Below are 17,376 nucleotides of genomic sequence, written 5' to 3' on the forward strand. Positions count from 1 at the left end.
TCAAAATCTAAGAAAATTTATCTTCTTCCTTTTATCGATCATATTTTCAGATTTGTACTTTGCAAAGCACGTATTATATTTATGTTATAATTTAGCATCGAAGAAAAGACGATATAATACCATATTTTTCTCTCTTGGTTTTTTTTCTCATTTATATAATAGTTCGTGTAGTAATTTTTTGTTCAGTGATTGATTCAAAGATTTGAATCATCGATTTACTTTGTAGAGATCGTTTTTGTCGACTCCAAGCGATGTGAGCAGTACCTATCATTTCCAGCAGAGTCTTCATCGTGCCGATACGCAGTTAGCCTCGTCTGATAGAAATATTCGTCGACGCTGTTTCGCATTGTGCACGCATATTTTACGTTGTTTAGATCTACGACGAAGCATGTAAATCGGAGTACGAGATGACATCGTGAAAATCGGAGTCGTTGTCAAACTTCAAAGCGTTTGACATGTTGAGGTCGATGACACGTGTTGTCTATCAAGTGCTGTGTATTGCCAAATAACGGGTAACCTAAAAATGCGTGTAACAATCCTCAGCTTCTTCTTCGTGATAGTTCTGTGTTTTTTGACTGAACGCGCCTTAGCTTCATATTGTTATCCAAACTACTGTCAAAATCTGGTAAATATTATATTCTATTCGTCACACGTATAGCACAATAAATCACATCCATACACATACAGATATAATATGTACATCGATTTCAAATTATCAGTAACATCACATGGCATATATACATAGGGTGTCTCAAAAAATTGCACACTTTTCTTTACATATTGATTTGTTAATGAAATATTAATCTTAAAATGAAAGTTAGATCGTGAATACAATCTTTTTTTATCATTTTATAACTTAAATTAATCTTGTTATGTAACTTCTGTTTTCAAAGTGTTATTCTCGAAACAACATGCAAATTATGCAAATGTGATGTGATTGGCTTACGCACGATGACTACTCCTATAAATATGCTTAATATAGATCTAAATTGCTTATTTATATATATAATTACAGAGATTATAAGTACAGAGATAATGAGCAAATATTATTTTTGCATTATATAAATAACTAATATAGGATTTATAAAATAAAAATTTATCTTTGATTTTTATTCAATCAGTATAACAATCTTTTACCTTGAATTGATTACTTATCAGTATTATACATACACAGACATATATTACGAGAAGTAAAGGGTCGTATGATATAAATAAAAAATTACAAAAGATTTAAAAACCCGACGTAAGATTAAGTACGTGAATTGAAATTATTTAATCAAATTATTCTTACATATAAAAAAATAAAATAAGAGAATATTACAAAAAAGACAAACGCAACGTTTCATGTCGGTCTTAACGTTTCGGTCTTATCCAGATCCTTTTCAATGTCATACAAATCAAAATGACGAAATAAATATAGTTGGAGCAATGTCATTTTCAATGTTATTTTCGTCTTATATTCGATTCTATTATCATTTTGATTTGTATGACATTGAAGAGGGTCTAGAGACCGAAACGTTGTGTTTGTCTTTTTGTAATATTCTTTTATTTTATTTTCTGGAGCTAAGAATAATTTGATTAAATAATTTCAATTTACGTACTTAATCCTACGTCGAGTTTCTAAGTTTTTTGTAATTTTTGAAATATTTTATACCTATAATAATTTTTTTTTATTTTTTTAGACTCACCTGGTACCAATACCAGGTTTCCGATGTGTACTAACGCGGGTAGACCATGGGAAAGGTAGAGAATATAATAAATTAACGAAGATTCTCTCTTTCATATGAATGAAATTTACGCATTATTGCATGATTTTTTAGATTGTGCAAAGCTAAAGTTTGACGAAGCCGATAAGAAATCATCTAAACAAGATAACGCAATCTTCGCATTATATGCGTACATGAAAAACTTTGAAGTTCAACAAAAAAAAGCGACCGCATTTAATATATCGATCTCAGATATTAATTTTCATAGTAAGGAGATATTACTATCAAAATATTTAATATTTAAATTAAAGACAAATATTTAATTAAATATCTTCCACTGCAGCATTCCCACTTTTACACTAAAAATTTATTTTTAAAATAGGGTTAACTATGCGGTATCAAAATATCGCTAACGAGAATGAGAATGCGTGTAGATACGTTGAATTGTATGGAAATGCTACTCATCCCGCGCCAAAAGAACTATACGTGTCGTGTCCGTTTTCCGATGCTACGTATGAAGGATCCCCGTATCGCTTGGAGTATCTTATAATCGGCGAAAATTTCGTGTACAGTAAAAAATATATTTTCTATGTGCCGCAACACAAATTTATCGGTAAGTCCTTTCTTCCACGATTCTTCATCTTGTTGTTTCATAAATTCTATCTGTACAAATTTTTCAGAGGATGGCGTCCGAGTCGAAAACTTCACGCCTTTTATGTACATAGATTTATCGGATTTATCGAATCTAGCAGTGTACGTACAATCACTTCCATCGACGTACAATGTGACGGAATATAAAGTATGGTTAATTAATAACGGTACGAAATCGGTCAGCACCGCAATTATATCCACGAACAAAAATAGTGGACTCATACGGTATAATTTCTCGGCACCGGATGGCGTGTATTACATCAAAATCGCGGCGTTACATCCAAAGTGTGGTAAACATGGATGCGCGAATAGTACATCGCCGTATATATGCATAAGTAAAGATAATTTAGCGAAGCAATTTTTTATCTTGCAACTTTAACGACTTGCTTAATATCGTTTTAAATCGCATTTCTTAGAACACGCGTCCGATCGATTGCTGATTATGATAATCAGTCTAATATGGATACCACCTGTCTTATTGTACGCGCTGTATCATGCGTTTAAACTTTACAGGAAGAAAGGTAAGAATTTAATTTTTTCTTGATATTTTTTCAATAAATTATTCTTATCTTTTTATACGGATCTATTAATTAGTTTTAAAGAGAATAGCAATAAGGCCAAATTGTTTGCTGGTCTACTCCCCGACACACCCGGCACACGTGAATGTAATGGCGGAATTGACAAAATATTTGAAATGTTGTAATATCAACGTCATGATAGATATGTTCGACATCCCAGAAACTACCAGCAAAGTGAGTAATGAAATAATAAATCGGTATGTCTACAATTTTAATTATTACAAAATAAATTTATAATGTGATAATAAATTTGTAATAAGAGCTTGTGATGACACAAATATAATAATAAAATTAATTAATTAATACAGGAGAATATAATATCTTATAACGTTGTTGCAGGATCCGGGACTCTGGTGCAATATCGCGTTTCAGGCTGCGGATGTTGTGCTAATCGTGACATCTCCGCCGATGTCTTCTGCGAAATCCGATACAACGATCATTTATCGAAACGTGGATAATCATTTGTTACGTCTGCTGAAAGAGAACTATCCGCAGAGAAACAAGAGATATTATGCGATATACCTGCCATACTGCAAGTCAGATCATATACCAGAAGAAGCGCAACTCTTTAAGAAGTTCCGTTTACCTGAGAATCTGACGAAGCTTGTGAAGACGATCCATGGTATCGGTTGCTTGCGATTTCTGACGGCATCGGATACAGAATTATTAGAAAGTATTAGATGCGCCATGATAAAGATTTTTGAAAACGAAGCTAGCAGTACACCGATGAAAAACACCGATGAAACTGGTAAGTCGCAATCAAAAGTAGATTCTTTTTTTTACTAGTTTAACAATGTTCTTGCTGTCATCTTGTACATTTTTTTATTTTTATATTGAAGTATATATATATATATATATATATATATACATTACTAAAATAATTTTTGTATATTTTTTTTATTCGTTTCACTCGATAAAGTTGTCATCGTTGTTATCACTGACATTATGTCAACACTTTTAGTAATCAGTCAATTTGAATTTTTTAGATGGTTTGTTATCATCAATCATTAAGAATGAAAAAGTACAAGACATTAAAATCGATCGGTCCAATGAGGTTCATAAGCTTGACACGCCGGATGGTGATGTCATACCTCAATCTTTCACGACAAATATTGATGAATTAAATTTACTTGGTGAGGTTAGTGAAGAAAAGAACCTCGACTTTAATTTTACGAGGAATGACTGCGAATTTCACATCGACAAATTGAATTTGTGATTTATATATATAAATATATTTATATAAATATATATATATATATATATATATATATATATATATATATATATTTATATAAATCACAAGTTCAATTTGTATATATATGTATATATATACAAATTGAATTCGAATATATATATAGCTCATAAGATATTCATTTTCTATACCATGATTGATTTTTTATGTGACAATAGTTATTAATTCAAATAAAAAATAATTTTCTATTAAAAAATCCTATTATAACTTGTATTAAATAAAACTTCCGTCCTGCTTCTGTATTCTAAAATTTAAATGTTATCTTTTTATATATAATTGTACTGTGCAAATCAGTAAAAAAATTTTATTACATATATTATATATCATATCTTTTATATTAAAATCACATAAACATTTTTAGAAGTAAATTTTTGCAAAAAATCACCTAATTTTTCTAAAAAATCTCCTTTTTTTCTTTATTAATTTTTCTTATCTTTCTTTAATTTTGATTTTTCTTATTTTCAGTAAGATTATTATTGGAAAAATAAGTACTGCTGAATATTAGAGAGGTAAAGGTAATATAAAAATGCACTCCGTCTGAAAGCCTCTTTTATACATTTCGTAATATATTAATCACAAGAAAATAATATGGCACAATGTTAATCGGTTCATAAGGCGCATATTCGATATCGTTGTAGTTTAATACATCGGTCAGTAACGAAGAAAAAAAATGATACAAATCGAAATCATGCGCGGTCGTCGTGGAATCCGTAAATCGATAAATAACTAGGCTAATCATGTGGAATGTTGCGTTTTATACATAAATACAAAAAGGACGATTTCTCGTCCATTATATTCAGTACATTGAGGTACGTCAAAGCACATTACGGATACGGTTTGTGCCAATCGAAACTCGCACATATGTCTCGTAAAAATTCTATCCTTTCGTATCACTTCGTCGTGCGATTTGCTGCTTTGTGTTAGACACACGAAAGCCACAAAAGCTAGTGCGATAATAGAAAATATTTCATTTTAAAGGAAGCGTGATGATTAAGTTTCAAGTCAGACAATTAAATTAGAGCCATGAATAGGGTGTCCCGTCGTACAACTTCACAACCATAGGTATTTATCAAGAAAAATGATGGAAGACCATCTTTAACTTCTTGCAATATTAATATCTCTCGCAATTATACCTCGAATAAAATTTCTGTTGTGTCTCGATTAAAATTCTGTTATTTCAATTTTAATCCACTTAAAATGGAATAAAATTGAAATAATAATTAAAAATTAAAATTGTTAACAATAGAAAACAATTTATAATTTAAGACACCCTGTATTCTTAGAGCGCAAAAAAAGCTTAATGTTCTTATAATGAGCAACTATTTTCAAATCTCTTATCACACTTGCATAGTGCGATATGCAGATTTTAAATGCTGAAAATTGTAAAACCTGATCTTTTCGAGAAATCGCACGAATAAATATAATACATAACTATTATCATTGATAATAATAAAAGTAGCCTCATCAGTGATGATTGATGGACAGTCATATGACTTTAAGTACATGAAAGTAGGACAAATTACTAATTTAATTTATATTTATATTTATAATAAACGCTCTTGGCGCAGTAGTTTGCTCTTAATTTTTGATAGAGCACCTCACATTCAGTCGTTTCAAAAATTTCTTCTGCGATATTTCTTAACTCACAATTTCTTCATTTTTGCGAAATTAATACTCGTTGCTATAGCTGCAATGTTAGCAAATTTTCATTTATTTATTTTCACTCAGCACATTTTTATATTTATTGTATCATTATCATTCTCTGCAATGCGTTGTCTTTAAAAATGGCATTTCACGCAAATCACATTGGCTTCCAATGTCCTCTTTGTTTGTACATATTTTTCTCTCTCTGTCCCTACGTTAAATAAATATTCTCCTTTTTCGCATGACTCGGAATCGTTAATTATTTCATTATTCAGCTGTCTTAACTTTTTTCATTCACCATGTATTAGTCTCAAGATAAAGAAAATATCGAGACTCAGGAAACTGAACTCAGGGAACTGTGTTTCCCATTTTGAAATTTTCTCATTTATGTCACATTTGTTTCAAATTCGACACAATATGTTATCCAATACGAGATTATATCAATCAGTTCGTCACGTTATTATCGTTCTTGTCATCATCTATACTGCTAAATACCAGAAGGTCTTCTGTCTCCACCGATTTCTTTCCCTGCATATCGATGTAAGATTGAGGACGTTCGTTCGAAGGTGTTGTCAAGTCATTTTCGCTGTTGCTGGTCATACTGATGTTGCGTAGCTTTATCGGGCTTTCATAGTGATTGGCGTTCAGGTTCGCTGGTTGATCGTTTACGTACGGCGACTTAACGGCTTCCTCGGGAAATGACGCTACGGACGGCCAAAGCGCCTGTAATTTATCTATCTTGTCGCATTTAGTAACTGGTTCAGAAGACATTCGACCAAGATAGTTGACGGTATTCGTTTTAAAAGTACTGGCAGTCCCGTTGTCCACTTGATCCTTTTCAGAACCTAAAAAAATAAAATAAAAATTACATAATCCTCCTAATCGTATTATCTTAAATCAGTTAATATTATTAATAATTATTAGCGACGATTGAATTATAAAGGTTAATATTAAATGATAAGATTTTGGGATTAATTTGGAATTATTAGAATATATTCTAATTTATAAATAACAATTTCTAACAATTAAATTATTAAATATAATTTGTTAATTATGGAATTATATTCCATATGTATTTAACAATTTAATTTGTTAAATATAATTTATTAATCTTTATAATAGCGAATTGTAAATTTTGAATCGGCTTGTTGATTTCACTTACCACTTGCGCTATCCAACGCATGCAGAGATGTAAAGTAGGCCTGATTATGGACGGTTCTTGGATTAAGATCAAGATACTCAACGCCATCCTCTAACATGCGCTCCCAATGGCTGGTCAATTCTTTAAACGACGGTCGCATACCAGGCTCTTGATGCCAACAGGATACCATCAGTTTATATCTGAAAAAATATCTCTCATACGCAATCGAATGGAAGAAATGTGTTTCCTTAGAAGTTATAAAGATAGAAAATAAGTAATGTCCCGCCTGAGGTGAAAGAGAATAGATTTTCATGATAAACTGTGAGAAAGTTAGTCTACTTTATATTATGTTGGGGCATTTTTCCAAGAACATAGCTTTAGCAACGACAATTGAAAACATGACACTCGAGGGGCGAATCACCTCTGTACAAATTATTACTTTTTATAATAGTATATATATATCATACTAATTTAATCATAACACGGTATGTATTGAGGATGACTCTTCGCAGTACCTTGATCTAATTTTCATGAAGATGATGAATATTTCATTTGTGATATGAAGTCACGCCACCATAATCATGAATTCTTTGATAATAATTACAGATGAATTCCCTTCAGTTATAAATATCATATGAGTGACAGTCGCATGTAGTCCTAAGTTCATTTTATCAACATGAATTAGCTAAGTTAATTATATAGAATTTACTCGGAAAATGCTAAGTTTACAGAGATAAACGTAAATTTATACGTTGAGAAGAAAATTGTTGTACAACAGACAAATGTCGAAACTAGTTTTCATTTAAAAAACAAATTTTAAATATTAGACTTTTAAAATAGTTTAAAATAATTTTTTCATTTTCTTTTTGTCTCTCTCTCTTACAAGAATGTTAGATAACTTATAAAAGATGACGCGATTGTTGTTAACTTACAATTGTTGGGAGCAGTTGAGAGGCTTTTCCATACGGTAGCCAGCCTTCAACAGATTGTAGAGATTATGTACGTCCACTCCGGGATACGGCGAGGCTCCTAATGTGACCAATTCCCATAGGAGCACGCCAAAGCTCCATACGTCCGATTTGCTGGTGTACACGTGGTCGGCCAGGGATTCCGGCGCCATCCATTTCACGGGTACTGCGAGCACCAATCGTAAAACCCTTGGATAATGCGAAGTACGAGTCGGGCGAGTCATTAAAAGTGTTTTTCTCGCGAATTCGTCGAGTGAATTACGAGCGGATTACTCGGAGGTCGCGGTTGAATTAAAGTCGTTAATATCAGGTTAAAATGGTATTATCTGCGGCTTGCACTGTTGCACTGATTCTTTCCAATTCTAAATTATAACACGTTTTTCAATTTGTCTACATTTATCTAATGACTTACGAAACGTCATAGTATTTATTGTGATATATTATATTGATAAATTTCACATATTTGTTATCTTCTAGAGCATGAATACTTTAAGATAATTAGTTGATTCAGACATTGCTAGCTATTGCTTTAAAATGATATTTTAGTGATAAAATGTCAAAAAATGTTCGAGAATATTAATTAGTGAATGATCTTACCTCGTCCTTTACTTCGTTTCAAATACGCATCGTCCTCGTACACATCACGAGTTAAACCAAAGTCCGAGATCTTGCAAACCTTGCCAGTTGCGAGCAAAACATTTCTCGCCGCAAGATCTCGATGCACCAACTGCAGTGCGGAGGAAACTTTGATTAATAACTCTACGAAGTTGAGACATTTCGCAACTTTCGCATTCCCTTCCAGAATAGCAAAGTTACAATTAAAGTTGATGTGAATGTTGCAGTAATTTTTAATTATTGACTTTTATATATAATCAATCATTCAATACATATTGAATCTGATATATATTCGATATATATATTTAAATATTTTCTAAAATAATTTGAAATAAAAATATGAAGCAAATATTGAAATAAATTTGAAATAAATATTTTAAATATTTTATATAAGAAGATTGCATCGCACCTTAATATCGGCGAGATATGCCATTCCTTTGCTTATTTGCCAAGCGAATGAAAGGATATCGCGTGGCGTTATAATACAGTTCGATGCATTATTATCACATTGCGATTCTTCGCTAGCGTTGATCGGCGAGGTGGAAAGCAGAGACGTCGAACCGGGAATTCTGCCTTCCGACTCCAAATGCCGGCTGCGTCTCAGATAGTTGCTGAAATTTCATATAAATTTATCCTATAAACCGCAAGCAATGTCCGGAGAACTGTTGGTCAATAATTTGTCCATTCCTGAGGGATTGGATTGCAATAGTGGTGTACCTTGGCATGTGTTGCATCCGCGGAAAAATTTAATTACCGAGAGCAACTGGTTTCGCAAAGGTTATTGTCCCGGCAGTGGTGGAATTCCACGTGCAATGGAATTTCGCAACACGGCAAATTTCCAGAATTATTTCCGCGTTTATAAGTCGGCCGACGCGTAATGTCATTCATTTGAAATGTATATGTGAGCAATCGTAGAAATCGTGGCATAAGTAGAATAAAATTACGTAAATCATTTTTATATCATTGCTGAACTATATAGAGAATACCGGGAAATATATGCAAAATATTGAACGAATAGTAAGATTTAATATCCGTATATTATTTAGTTATTCTTAATTTGCATTATTCTCCATAATTTAAAAGAAAATATTTTCCTTAAATCACTAAAGAGAATTTTTCTTCCTTCAATTTTCTATATTTTAATATGTATTTGTCTGATTTTTCTCTCTTTGCTAAATTCTTTAAAATTTATTGAGCATTTATTATTATTATTATTATATAATTTCTTGAAATTTTTGAAACAATATCAATTTCATGTTATGAATTATTTTATATAAAATATATATATTTGTAATTATTAAAATAAGAAGAAAAGCAAATATAAAATTCCCTCAAGAAATACAAAATTTCTTGAGAAGATAAATATTATTCAAAGATAAATATTATTACAACGAAAGATGTAAAGCAAGATAAAACCAATTTCGAATACGTATATTACACGAACCGCATCGATTCGCTTCTAATCGATTAAGACTTTTATCGATAAGACCAGAACCTCGTGAAACGGAAGGGCCATACATAACGTCAGGACAAACGTCGAATATATCACGGTGCATACTTACCGTAAAGATCCGAATTCGGCGAATTCGATGATGAGGTAGACCGGCGCGCCTGCTGGTATCGTGCAGGCACCCAGTAGTCGGATCACGTTCGGATGCTGTGCTTCTTTCAGCAGCTGGTATTCGGACAGCAAATCCGCCAACTCGGAAGCACACGCGTTCTCCTTCAGCGTTTTCACCGCGACGGTCGTGGAGCCAGGCATCCCGGCGATATTTATGGCTTTAGCGCGTAGAACGCGTCCGAACTCACCCTCGCCCAGCACTTGCTCGATCTTCAGCAGCGAACGTGAAAATTCCCATTTCGGATCCGGCTGAAATTCCACACAAAATTAGAATATTTCTACAATTAATTTAAAATTTTTGACACGTAAAAGCTCATTTTAGATAATAATAAACCAAAATAATAATTTTGATTTCGAATCCGGTTGAAATTCCATACAAAAATTGAATATTTCTATAATTAATTAAAAATTTTTGACATAAATTTTCACGTAAAGGGTCATTTTAAATAAAATAAAATTAAAAATTTAAATAATAATTTTGATTTCATTTAATTTTTTTTCTTATTAAACATTCAAACATTGATATCTTAACTCTAACATTATTTAATATTATATTTTTTTAAATATTATTTATATGTATATAACTTTAAAGAAATATTACAAAAAAGTTATAAATTGTAAGTAAAGTATAGTATTAAATAATGTTACAATTAAGATATCAATATTATCTAACACATTTATACACTTATCCGCGCGCGCGCGCGCGCGCAACTTTAATTTTATTTATATTTAATAACATTAATTGATTATATTATTTTCCTATTCTAACTTTTACATACATTTTTACAATATAGAGAATAATTTGAAATTCGAACAAAGATAGAGCGAGTGTGAGCACCGATTAATAAATCCTTTCGTGCCGGTAAAAGCTCTGCTCTCTCTAATCCAGCGTTACGCCTCGCTGGAACATGTTTCCAGGTTCGTGTCAGACGATATCTACTCGTATTTACTTCGCATGAACTGCTTCGCAAAGGACGCGGGCGGATATTCAATTAAACGACGTTTCAGGAATGATAATAGGATCACGTGGTTAATGAAAGATGCTGTCCCGAATTAGCAGCTGCCGCGAATTAATGTTAATGCATTATAAGATCTACTGAGAATCTCACTCTACATCCTGTAATTAAACATTCCTAATCTATTCATTATTTTATGGAGATTTGATAATATCAATAAATGATGCGTAAATCATATTTGGGAAAATACGACGGGAGATGGATATTTCTCGTACTCTGCCTCACATCTCGCAAAGGGATCGATATCAGAAGACTTTCTCTCACGCTAATATGATCAAACTTCTTCACAAGGGACATCTTTCGCAAAAGACTTTCGATACATAAATTTTCAGTATCTAACACCGTGATATCCACTTACGAAAATAATATTATTTTTGACACTTTCGTATTTCCTCTCTCGATAAAATTTTTCGAAGATTAGTATCTGCTTTTTCTCTCCATATATATAATACATGAGTACAGATCACAGCAAAATGTTATAACTTTAACTTGGGATTTTTCAATTTTGCAATTTCGAGCAGAATCATTAATGTATCACGATTAACGTAAACAAGAAAATAATATAATTGAGTTATGCTGACAGTAAGCAACTAAGATCAAGTTGCGTAGATTTCAATTTCGTGGCAGGAAGGAATTAATTATTAATTAGAGCAGATTAATTTCGTTCTCATCAGATTCTCGTAATAAAATCATTCTTCCGTAAGATATGATAACAAAATTACGATGCAGAAATGCTCGATAGATTTAGATATACGTCACGAAAAACTTTACGTGCCTTACAAACTCACTGAACCGCTCACGTCATGTTAGTCGCCTTCGTTCCGACTTCATCGAATAAAAGCGACGACTTTATCTCGTCGCTGTTGCTTCAAGAGGAACGCACATTTCGCAAAGAATAGAAATATCACGAATTCTCTCTGCCGACATTTCACAGGTTTCCTTCTTTTTCATCGATATTTTTACCGTTCTTTTATTTGATTGTGAATACCACCAAGCAAAGAAATGCGCACCTTTCTATTGATTCAAGAGATGAGAAAAAGTTTTTTGTCTTTTTTTTCTTTTTCTCTCTCTTTCTTTCTTTCTAAAAAACATCATTTTATAAATGTTCAAAATTCTAAAAATAATAAGATATAAATTAAATTATAAATAGGATGTATACATAAAATATATATTCAATAAATTTAGTGTAATTTTATTATAATATGTTTATATTTCGTAATTCTTTTTACTTGATATCCAATTTTTGCGATCTTTGAAAAAAATGCAATGAAATGTACCTGCGTATTTCCTTTCCTTTGAAGAGAGAAAAAAAGAAAAATTCTCTTTCCAACTGAAATCTTTATTAACTAAGTCTTTTTCACGAATAAGCAAAATCATCGTAATAAGATTTTTAGAAAATTTTAAGAAGAATTTATTTAGTTCTTTGGACAAAATTCGCGGCTACCCTCATAATTTCAAACGTTGTTAATTATGATAAAAAATTTCGAGAATTATCCCGAGATGCGGGAGAATACATCGAACTGTACTTTAATTTTGGAGTAACTTTCGGAGCAAATACGAACAGTGAGTTTTTGTCACTGACGATGAGCGCAGCTGTCGGATGCGGTTTCTTTGCATATTTCGTTAAATGTAAATTACCAGTCTCTAAGTACTAAGATCGTTATTCGTCGCTATAACGCGAGAAGCACGCAGTAAAATGCACAGTAAAATGTGAATTATCCGAAATAAAGAAAATCATCAGCAATGCGAGAAATGGGAAACCGCTTTTCTAGCTTTTTAAGCGGTAGTAAACGACGATTTCTTTCGTATCATTCCTGACATAGTTTGCAGAATCCGTAGAGTTACATTCTCTTCAAAATAATATCTACGATTTTCCAGATTCCCCAGATTCATAAGATTCCCGAAATTTTCAAGATTTTCAAGGTCTCCAAAGAATTTTAGATTACGCTTTAGATTGAAGCAATCTTAAATTTCCTGTTCCTTCATCGATCACCAGTTGAAACGCTATATTTTCACGATGCGATATCCACGAGTGATCCTCTTGAGAAGGTGCGACATGCAGCTTTGCGAAACGCTCGTCTTCCTCGATGTTTCTAAGAGAAGCGATCGAACGATATGCGCGAGCAATAGGATTAACAGACAAATATTCCGGACCTGAAGACTATGTAACTCGACTGAGTTTCCGAGTTCGCGTTTAGATTCCGAGAAGTGACCTCTTTGTAGTTTCGTGCTTCTTCGTGTGGAAAGCTGAGGGAGCTTACGCGCTTTAGCATACCGCTGCTTATGCGAGATTATGCGGTTGCACGCACGTATGGTATATCACATGTGGGAAGCAACCGTGAATCGTGTTGCGCAATTAAAGAGACAGGTGTAGAAAAGAGGCAAATGTTTACGAGTTTTCTTTATAATATGGGAAGAGAATTTATATTAAAGAAATAAGTGAGATGAAGTAAGAAACTTTTTCTTTTTATTCTTTCAGTAAACTTGTCTTTCATAAAAAGTTTGTAAAAGAATTAGGATCTTGATATATAATTTGGAGTGGTTTTATTAAAAAACTACAACGAAGAAATTTGATTCTTGAATTAACATGTAAAAAGAATCTTACAGAATAAGAGTCTTCTCATTGCTTGTTTTATATTTCTTTGTTCGTTTCATATTTCGTTTTATATTTCAAGTGCAGTAAATATATGTAACAAATATGTGTGTTTTTAAAATAGAAATAAATAATCTTTCTTGTAGAAAATACTTTCATATCTAATATTAAAATAATAATTCAGCTGTATTTAATAAATTAACGCTTAAGTATTTAATAAATTAAAAATAATCTGCTTGTTCAAAAGATAACACATATAAGAATAATTGACCTCCGAATAATTTTATTATTATATTAAAGAGTTATTAGAAACTTCGTCTTTTTTATCTCACGTCATTTACTGAAGTTTCAATTCTGCTGCGGCTAAATTAACATCGACGTTAAAGTAATAAGAAAGTTTCCGCAGGACTTATTAGATAACATCGATTTAAAAAATGTGTCTGCGCTCAGAACTACAATAATTTCATCACGTTCAATTGTCGCTTCTAAACACGAAAGTACGCATCTTATGCCGATTATTGTGCTTCTATTATCAAGAATAAATATTCTCCTCATACGTATTATTTTTTGCATTTACGCATGTAAATGATTTTATAGCAAGATTTTATAGAAATTCCTCTCAAAATAAATTATATCAGAAAAATATATCAATTTTAATCAAAAATTGATCTAATACCAAAATAAAACTAAGTTTATAATTTATATTCTTTTATCTTTTTCTTGTATTGAATTCTTTATGAATTTTTTATTGATATAATTGCAAATAATTGATAAGTATCTTACCGGACATGTCTTGGGCAGCAATAGATGACGATTCGCTGTAAAGGTGTCCAAACCGATCAAGAGACCATCGCCACGATCAATGTAGTCAGACGGCAAAATACCAATACCATTTGCCGCATCATCCACCCTGTGTTTGCATTCCCGTCGAGCGCCCTTCGCCGCCATCCTGGAACGCAGAACATCGCAATGCGGAAGACGAAGTATGTTGGCTTACCATTTTGGTTTGGCGGTGTAGTGTGAAATGAGATAACTTGGAGTTAAGCTAATTGTACTATTATCTATTATAACAGCGAAAATCAATTCAGAGCTCTCTACAAACAATAGTTATTATTTATCGGAGAATATTTTTTATTAAACTAGATTAATAAATTATTTTAATAAGAGAATAAAAAAAAATTATTACAACGAATTACATTTTATCGCAAGATATACAAAATATATTTTGTTTTCTTGTCCTTTCGCGTTTCGATTGAATTATTTTAGTATTAATGAAGTTCAGCAGACGTCGGACTTTTGTGGCCACTAGTTACTTTAGGAGAGTAATTCTAATAGACATTAACCCAAATTCGAAAGTTTTGAATGGCTTGCGGGCTAGTGGGTTTGAATCGCCTATACAAAACCGGAGCATTTGTAATTCCTCACATTAATTCGATAGAAATTTATTTGACACAATGGAATGTGTTAATTTTTTAGATATATGGATATATGGGCGTACAATGTACCTTCACCAGTCATCTTTTATTTTAAATTGCCTTCTGTTATTTTCTCTCGGTGCTTGGGTGGCGTTTTAATGTCTTTTATTCTGATATTAACAAATATGCATCAATTTTCTCGTGTTCAAATTGGTTTTATATCAAAAATTAAATGATAAATGTAACGTTATAACGTACAAAAATAATTACATAGAATACATATATTTAAAATTTTAAAAAATAAAAGAAAAGATAGCTGATTGTGAACTATGAAAAAAATGTAAAGATACGTGCAGATGGAATATGCATATATGCCGAAACTTCTACAATTTTATTCTCTGCAAGAATTCTTGCCGACAAGTTCGGCTTTATTTCCGGATAAATCAAGCAAACATTCTTTCTTCCAGTAATTCTTTTGATCTATATTTCTACAATGAATTATTTGATCTATCTGAAAGATATGAAGTTAGAAAATATATCAAATATTTCGCGAAAACGATGCACGTTTTCAAACAGAATTTGCAACAAGATGCAAAAGATGATAAGTTTGTCTCGCAGGCAACAATTGAAATTTTATAGACTACCAATAAATGTTATCAAATATTTAGATGATGCTTTAACTCTTTTTATAATAGAATTAATAAGTACATATCAATTTGTTTATGTTTCTATTGTCTAAAATTTTATTTTCTATATTCCGGAAAATCGAAGGTCAAATAAATCATGTTTGAAATCCTAGTTAGCTGTGAGCTTTGTAATGTCCTTAATTCCTCGTAAACATGAGACTCGAGCCGATAAGCTCTGCTCTTAAGCCACTGGTTCAGAAGCGATAGTTCACTAAATCCTTCTAAGATCCATACGGACCAAAAGATTTCTAACAAAATATTGTTATAAATTCATTATTGTGACGTATCGAGATATTATTAATTTTCTCCAAACAAATTTTAATATTTTTTATTACTTTTCATAATAATTTAAAATTATTACAGAATAGAGAAAGAAAGAGAGAGGGATAATTTTTTTACTAGATGTATTTTAATATTTAATAGTAAATTTCTAAATAAAGAAGTAATTTGTATTATTTATTTTTATAATAAAGAATAGAATATGTAAAAAATAGATTTATATATACAGGATGATTCATATAAAGTGACCGATGTGAATATTAGCTAAAGTTGAAGAGCTATGAAAAAATTTTTATACCAAAAGATGTTTGACACAGAGGGGGACATCGTATGGTACAAACGATATTTTTATAGATGAAGGCATTAAGGTGATTTCAAGATCAACTTAATTTTTTTAAATAGAACCCCCTATTTTTTATTATATATTCTTGTAGCTCATCTCGAGAGCTTTCTAAAACACTATAATTAAATTAGTTTTCATTAAGTACTTTCCGAGTTATGAGGCTTGAAATCATTTCTTAATTTTATAAACCGTAAAATATCTTGTAAAATATTCATTTTTCGATTATCTTACCTTAATACTTTTACGTACAAAATAATGAGAGGAATCAATTGGTATAAAGAAAACACATAGTTATTTTTAAGAAAAAATATGTAATTGTTAATTGCAAATTACATATTTTTCTTCGAAACAACTATATGTTTTCTTTACACCAATTGATTCCTCTCATTATTTTGTACGTAAAAGTATTAAGGTAAGATAATCGAAAAATGAATATTTTACAAGATATTTTACGGTTTATGTAAAATTAAGAAATGATTTCAAGCCTCATAACTCGGAAAGTACTTAATAAAAACTAACTTAATTATAGTGTTTTAGAAAGCTCTCGAGATGAGCTACAAGAATACGTAATAAAAAATAGGAGGTTCCATTTAAAAAAATTAAGTTGATCTTGAAATCTCCTTAATGCCTTCATCTACAAAAATATCGTTTGTACCATACGATGTCCCCCTCTGTGTCAAACATCTTTTGGTATAAAAATTTTTTCATAGCTCTTCAACTTTAGCTAATATTCACATCGGTCACTTTATATGAATCACCCTGTGTATATATATATATATATATATATTTTTTTTTTTAATTTTCTAGATATGACTAGATATGATTTTGATATGCTCATCTAATAATTGTTTGATTAATGTTGCGTATA

At 31.3% G+C, this 17,376-nt stretch overlaps 2 protein-coding genes across 5 annotated transcripts in view; one reads left to right on the forward strand and one right to left on the reverse strand.

The window, feature by feature from the left end:
- Nucleotides 1-280: 280 nt before the first annotated feature.
- Nucleotides 281-4,168, forward strand: LOC145975725 (uncharacterized). The gene is made up of 9 exons (XM_083106393.1): nt 281-625; nt 1,683-1,743; nt 1,821-1,973; nt 2,089-2,319; nt 2,387-2,692; nt 2,774-2,878; nt 2,952-3,109; nt 3,275-3,683; nt 3,922-4,168. Exons 1-9 carry the CDS (start codon nt 524-526, stop codon nt 4,149-4,151), a joined length of 1,755 nt encoding a protein of 584 aa, XP_082962519.1. The 5' UTR covers nt 281-523; the 3' UTR covers nt 4,152-4,168.
- Nucleotides 4,169-4,730: 562 nt separating this feature from the next.
- Nucleotides 4,731-17,376, reverse strand: part of Ret (protein kinase receptor Ret oncogene) — a 56,142-nt gene continuing 43,496 nt past the window's right edge. For 3 of the 4 annotated variants that reach the window (XM_083106157.1, XM_083106158.1, XM_083106159.1), the window contains 7 exons: nt 14,569-14,734; nt 10,118-10,425; nt 8,965-9,166; nt 8,538-8,667; nt 7,905-8,106; nt 6,994-7,172; nt 4,731-6,676 (listed from right to left, as the gene is read on the reverse strand). In XM_083106157.1, the coding sequence (XP_082962283.1) occupies nt 6,276-6,676; nt 6,994-7,172; nt 7,905-8,106; nt 8,538-8,667; nt 8,965-9,166; nt 10,118-10,425; nt 14,569-14,734 (1,588 nt within the window). In that variant the 3' untranslated portion in view covers nt 4,731-6,275. Of the gene's footprint in view, nt 6,677-6,993; nt 7,173-7,243; nt 7,630-7,904; nt 8,107-8,537; nt 8,668-8,964; nt 9,167-10,117; nt 10,426-14,568; nt 14,735-17,376 lie in introns of those variants that run through there. The other variant, XM_083106160.1, reaches the window with a different exon arrangement.

Source organism: Camponotus vicinus, unplaced genomic scaffold (assembly GCF_025532165.1).
Source record: "Camponotus vicinus isolate PSW18456_S1 unplaced genomic scaffold, iyCamVici1.0 SCAF_8, whole genome shotgun sequence".
In the NCBI taxonomy this organism is placed as follows: domain Eukaryota; kingdom Metazoa; phylum Arthropoda; class Insecta; order Hymenoptera; family Formicidae; genus Camponotus; species Camponotus vicinus.

What these genes read in the sequence shown, in the direction of transcription:
- LOC145975725 (XM_083106393.1), top strand. Translation starts at nt 524, where the DNA reads ATGCGTGTAACAATCCTCAGCTTCTTCTTCGTGATAGTTCTGTGTTTT. An exon ending in CAAACTACTGTCAAAATCTG is followed by an intron (nt 626 to 1,682) that starts GTAAATATTATA and finishes TTATTTTTTTAG; the next exon opens with ACTCACCTGGTACCAATACC. An exon ending in GCGGGTAGACCATGGGAAAG is followed by an intron (nt 1,744 to 1,820) that starts GTAGAGAATATA and finishes ATGATTTTTTAG; the next exon opens with ATTGTGCAAAGCTAAAGTTT.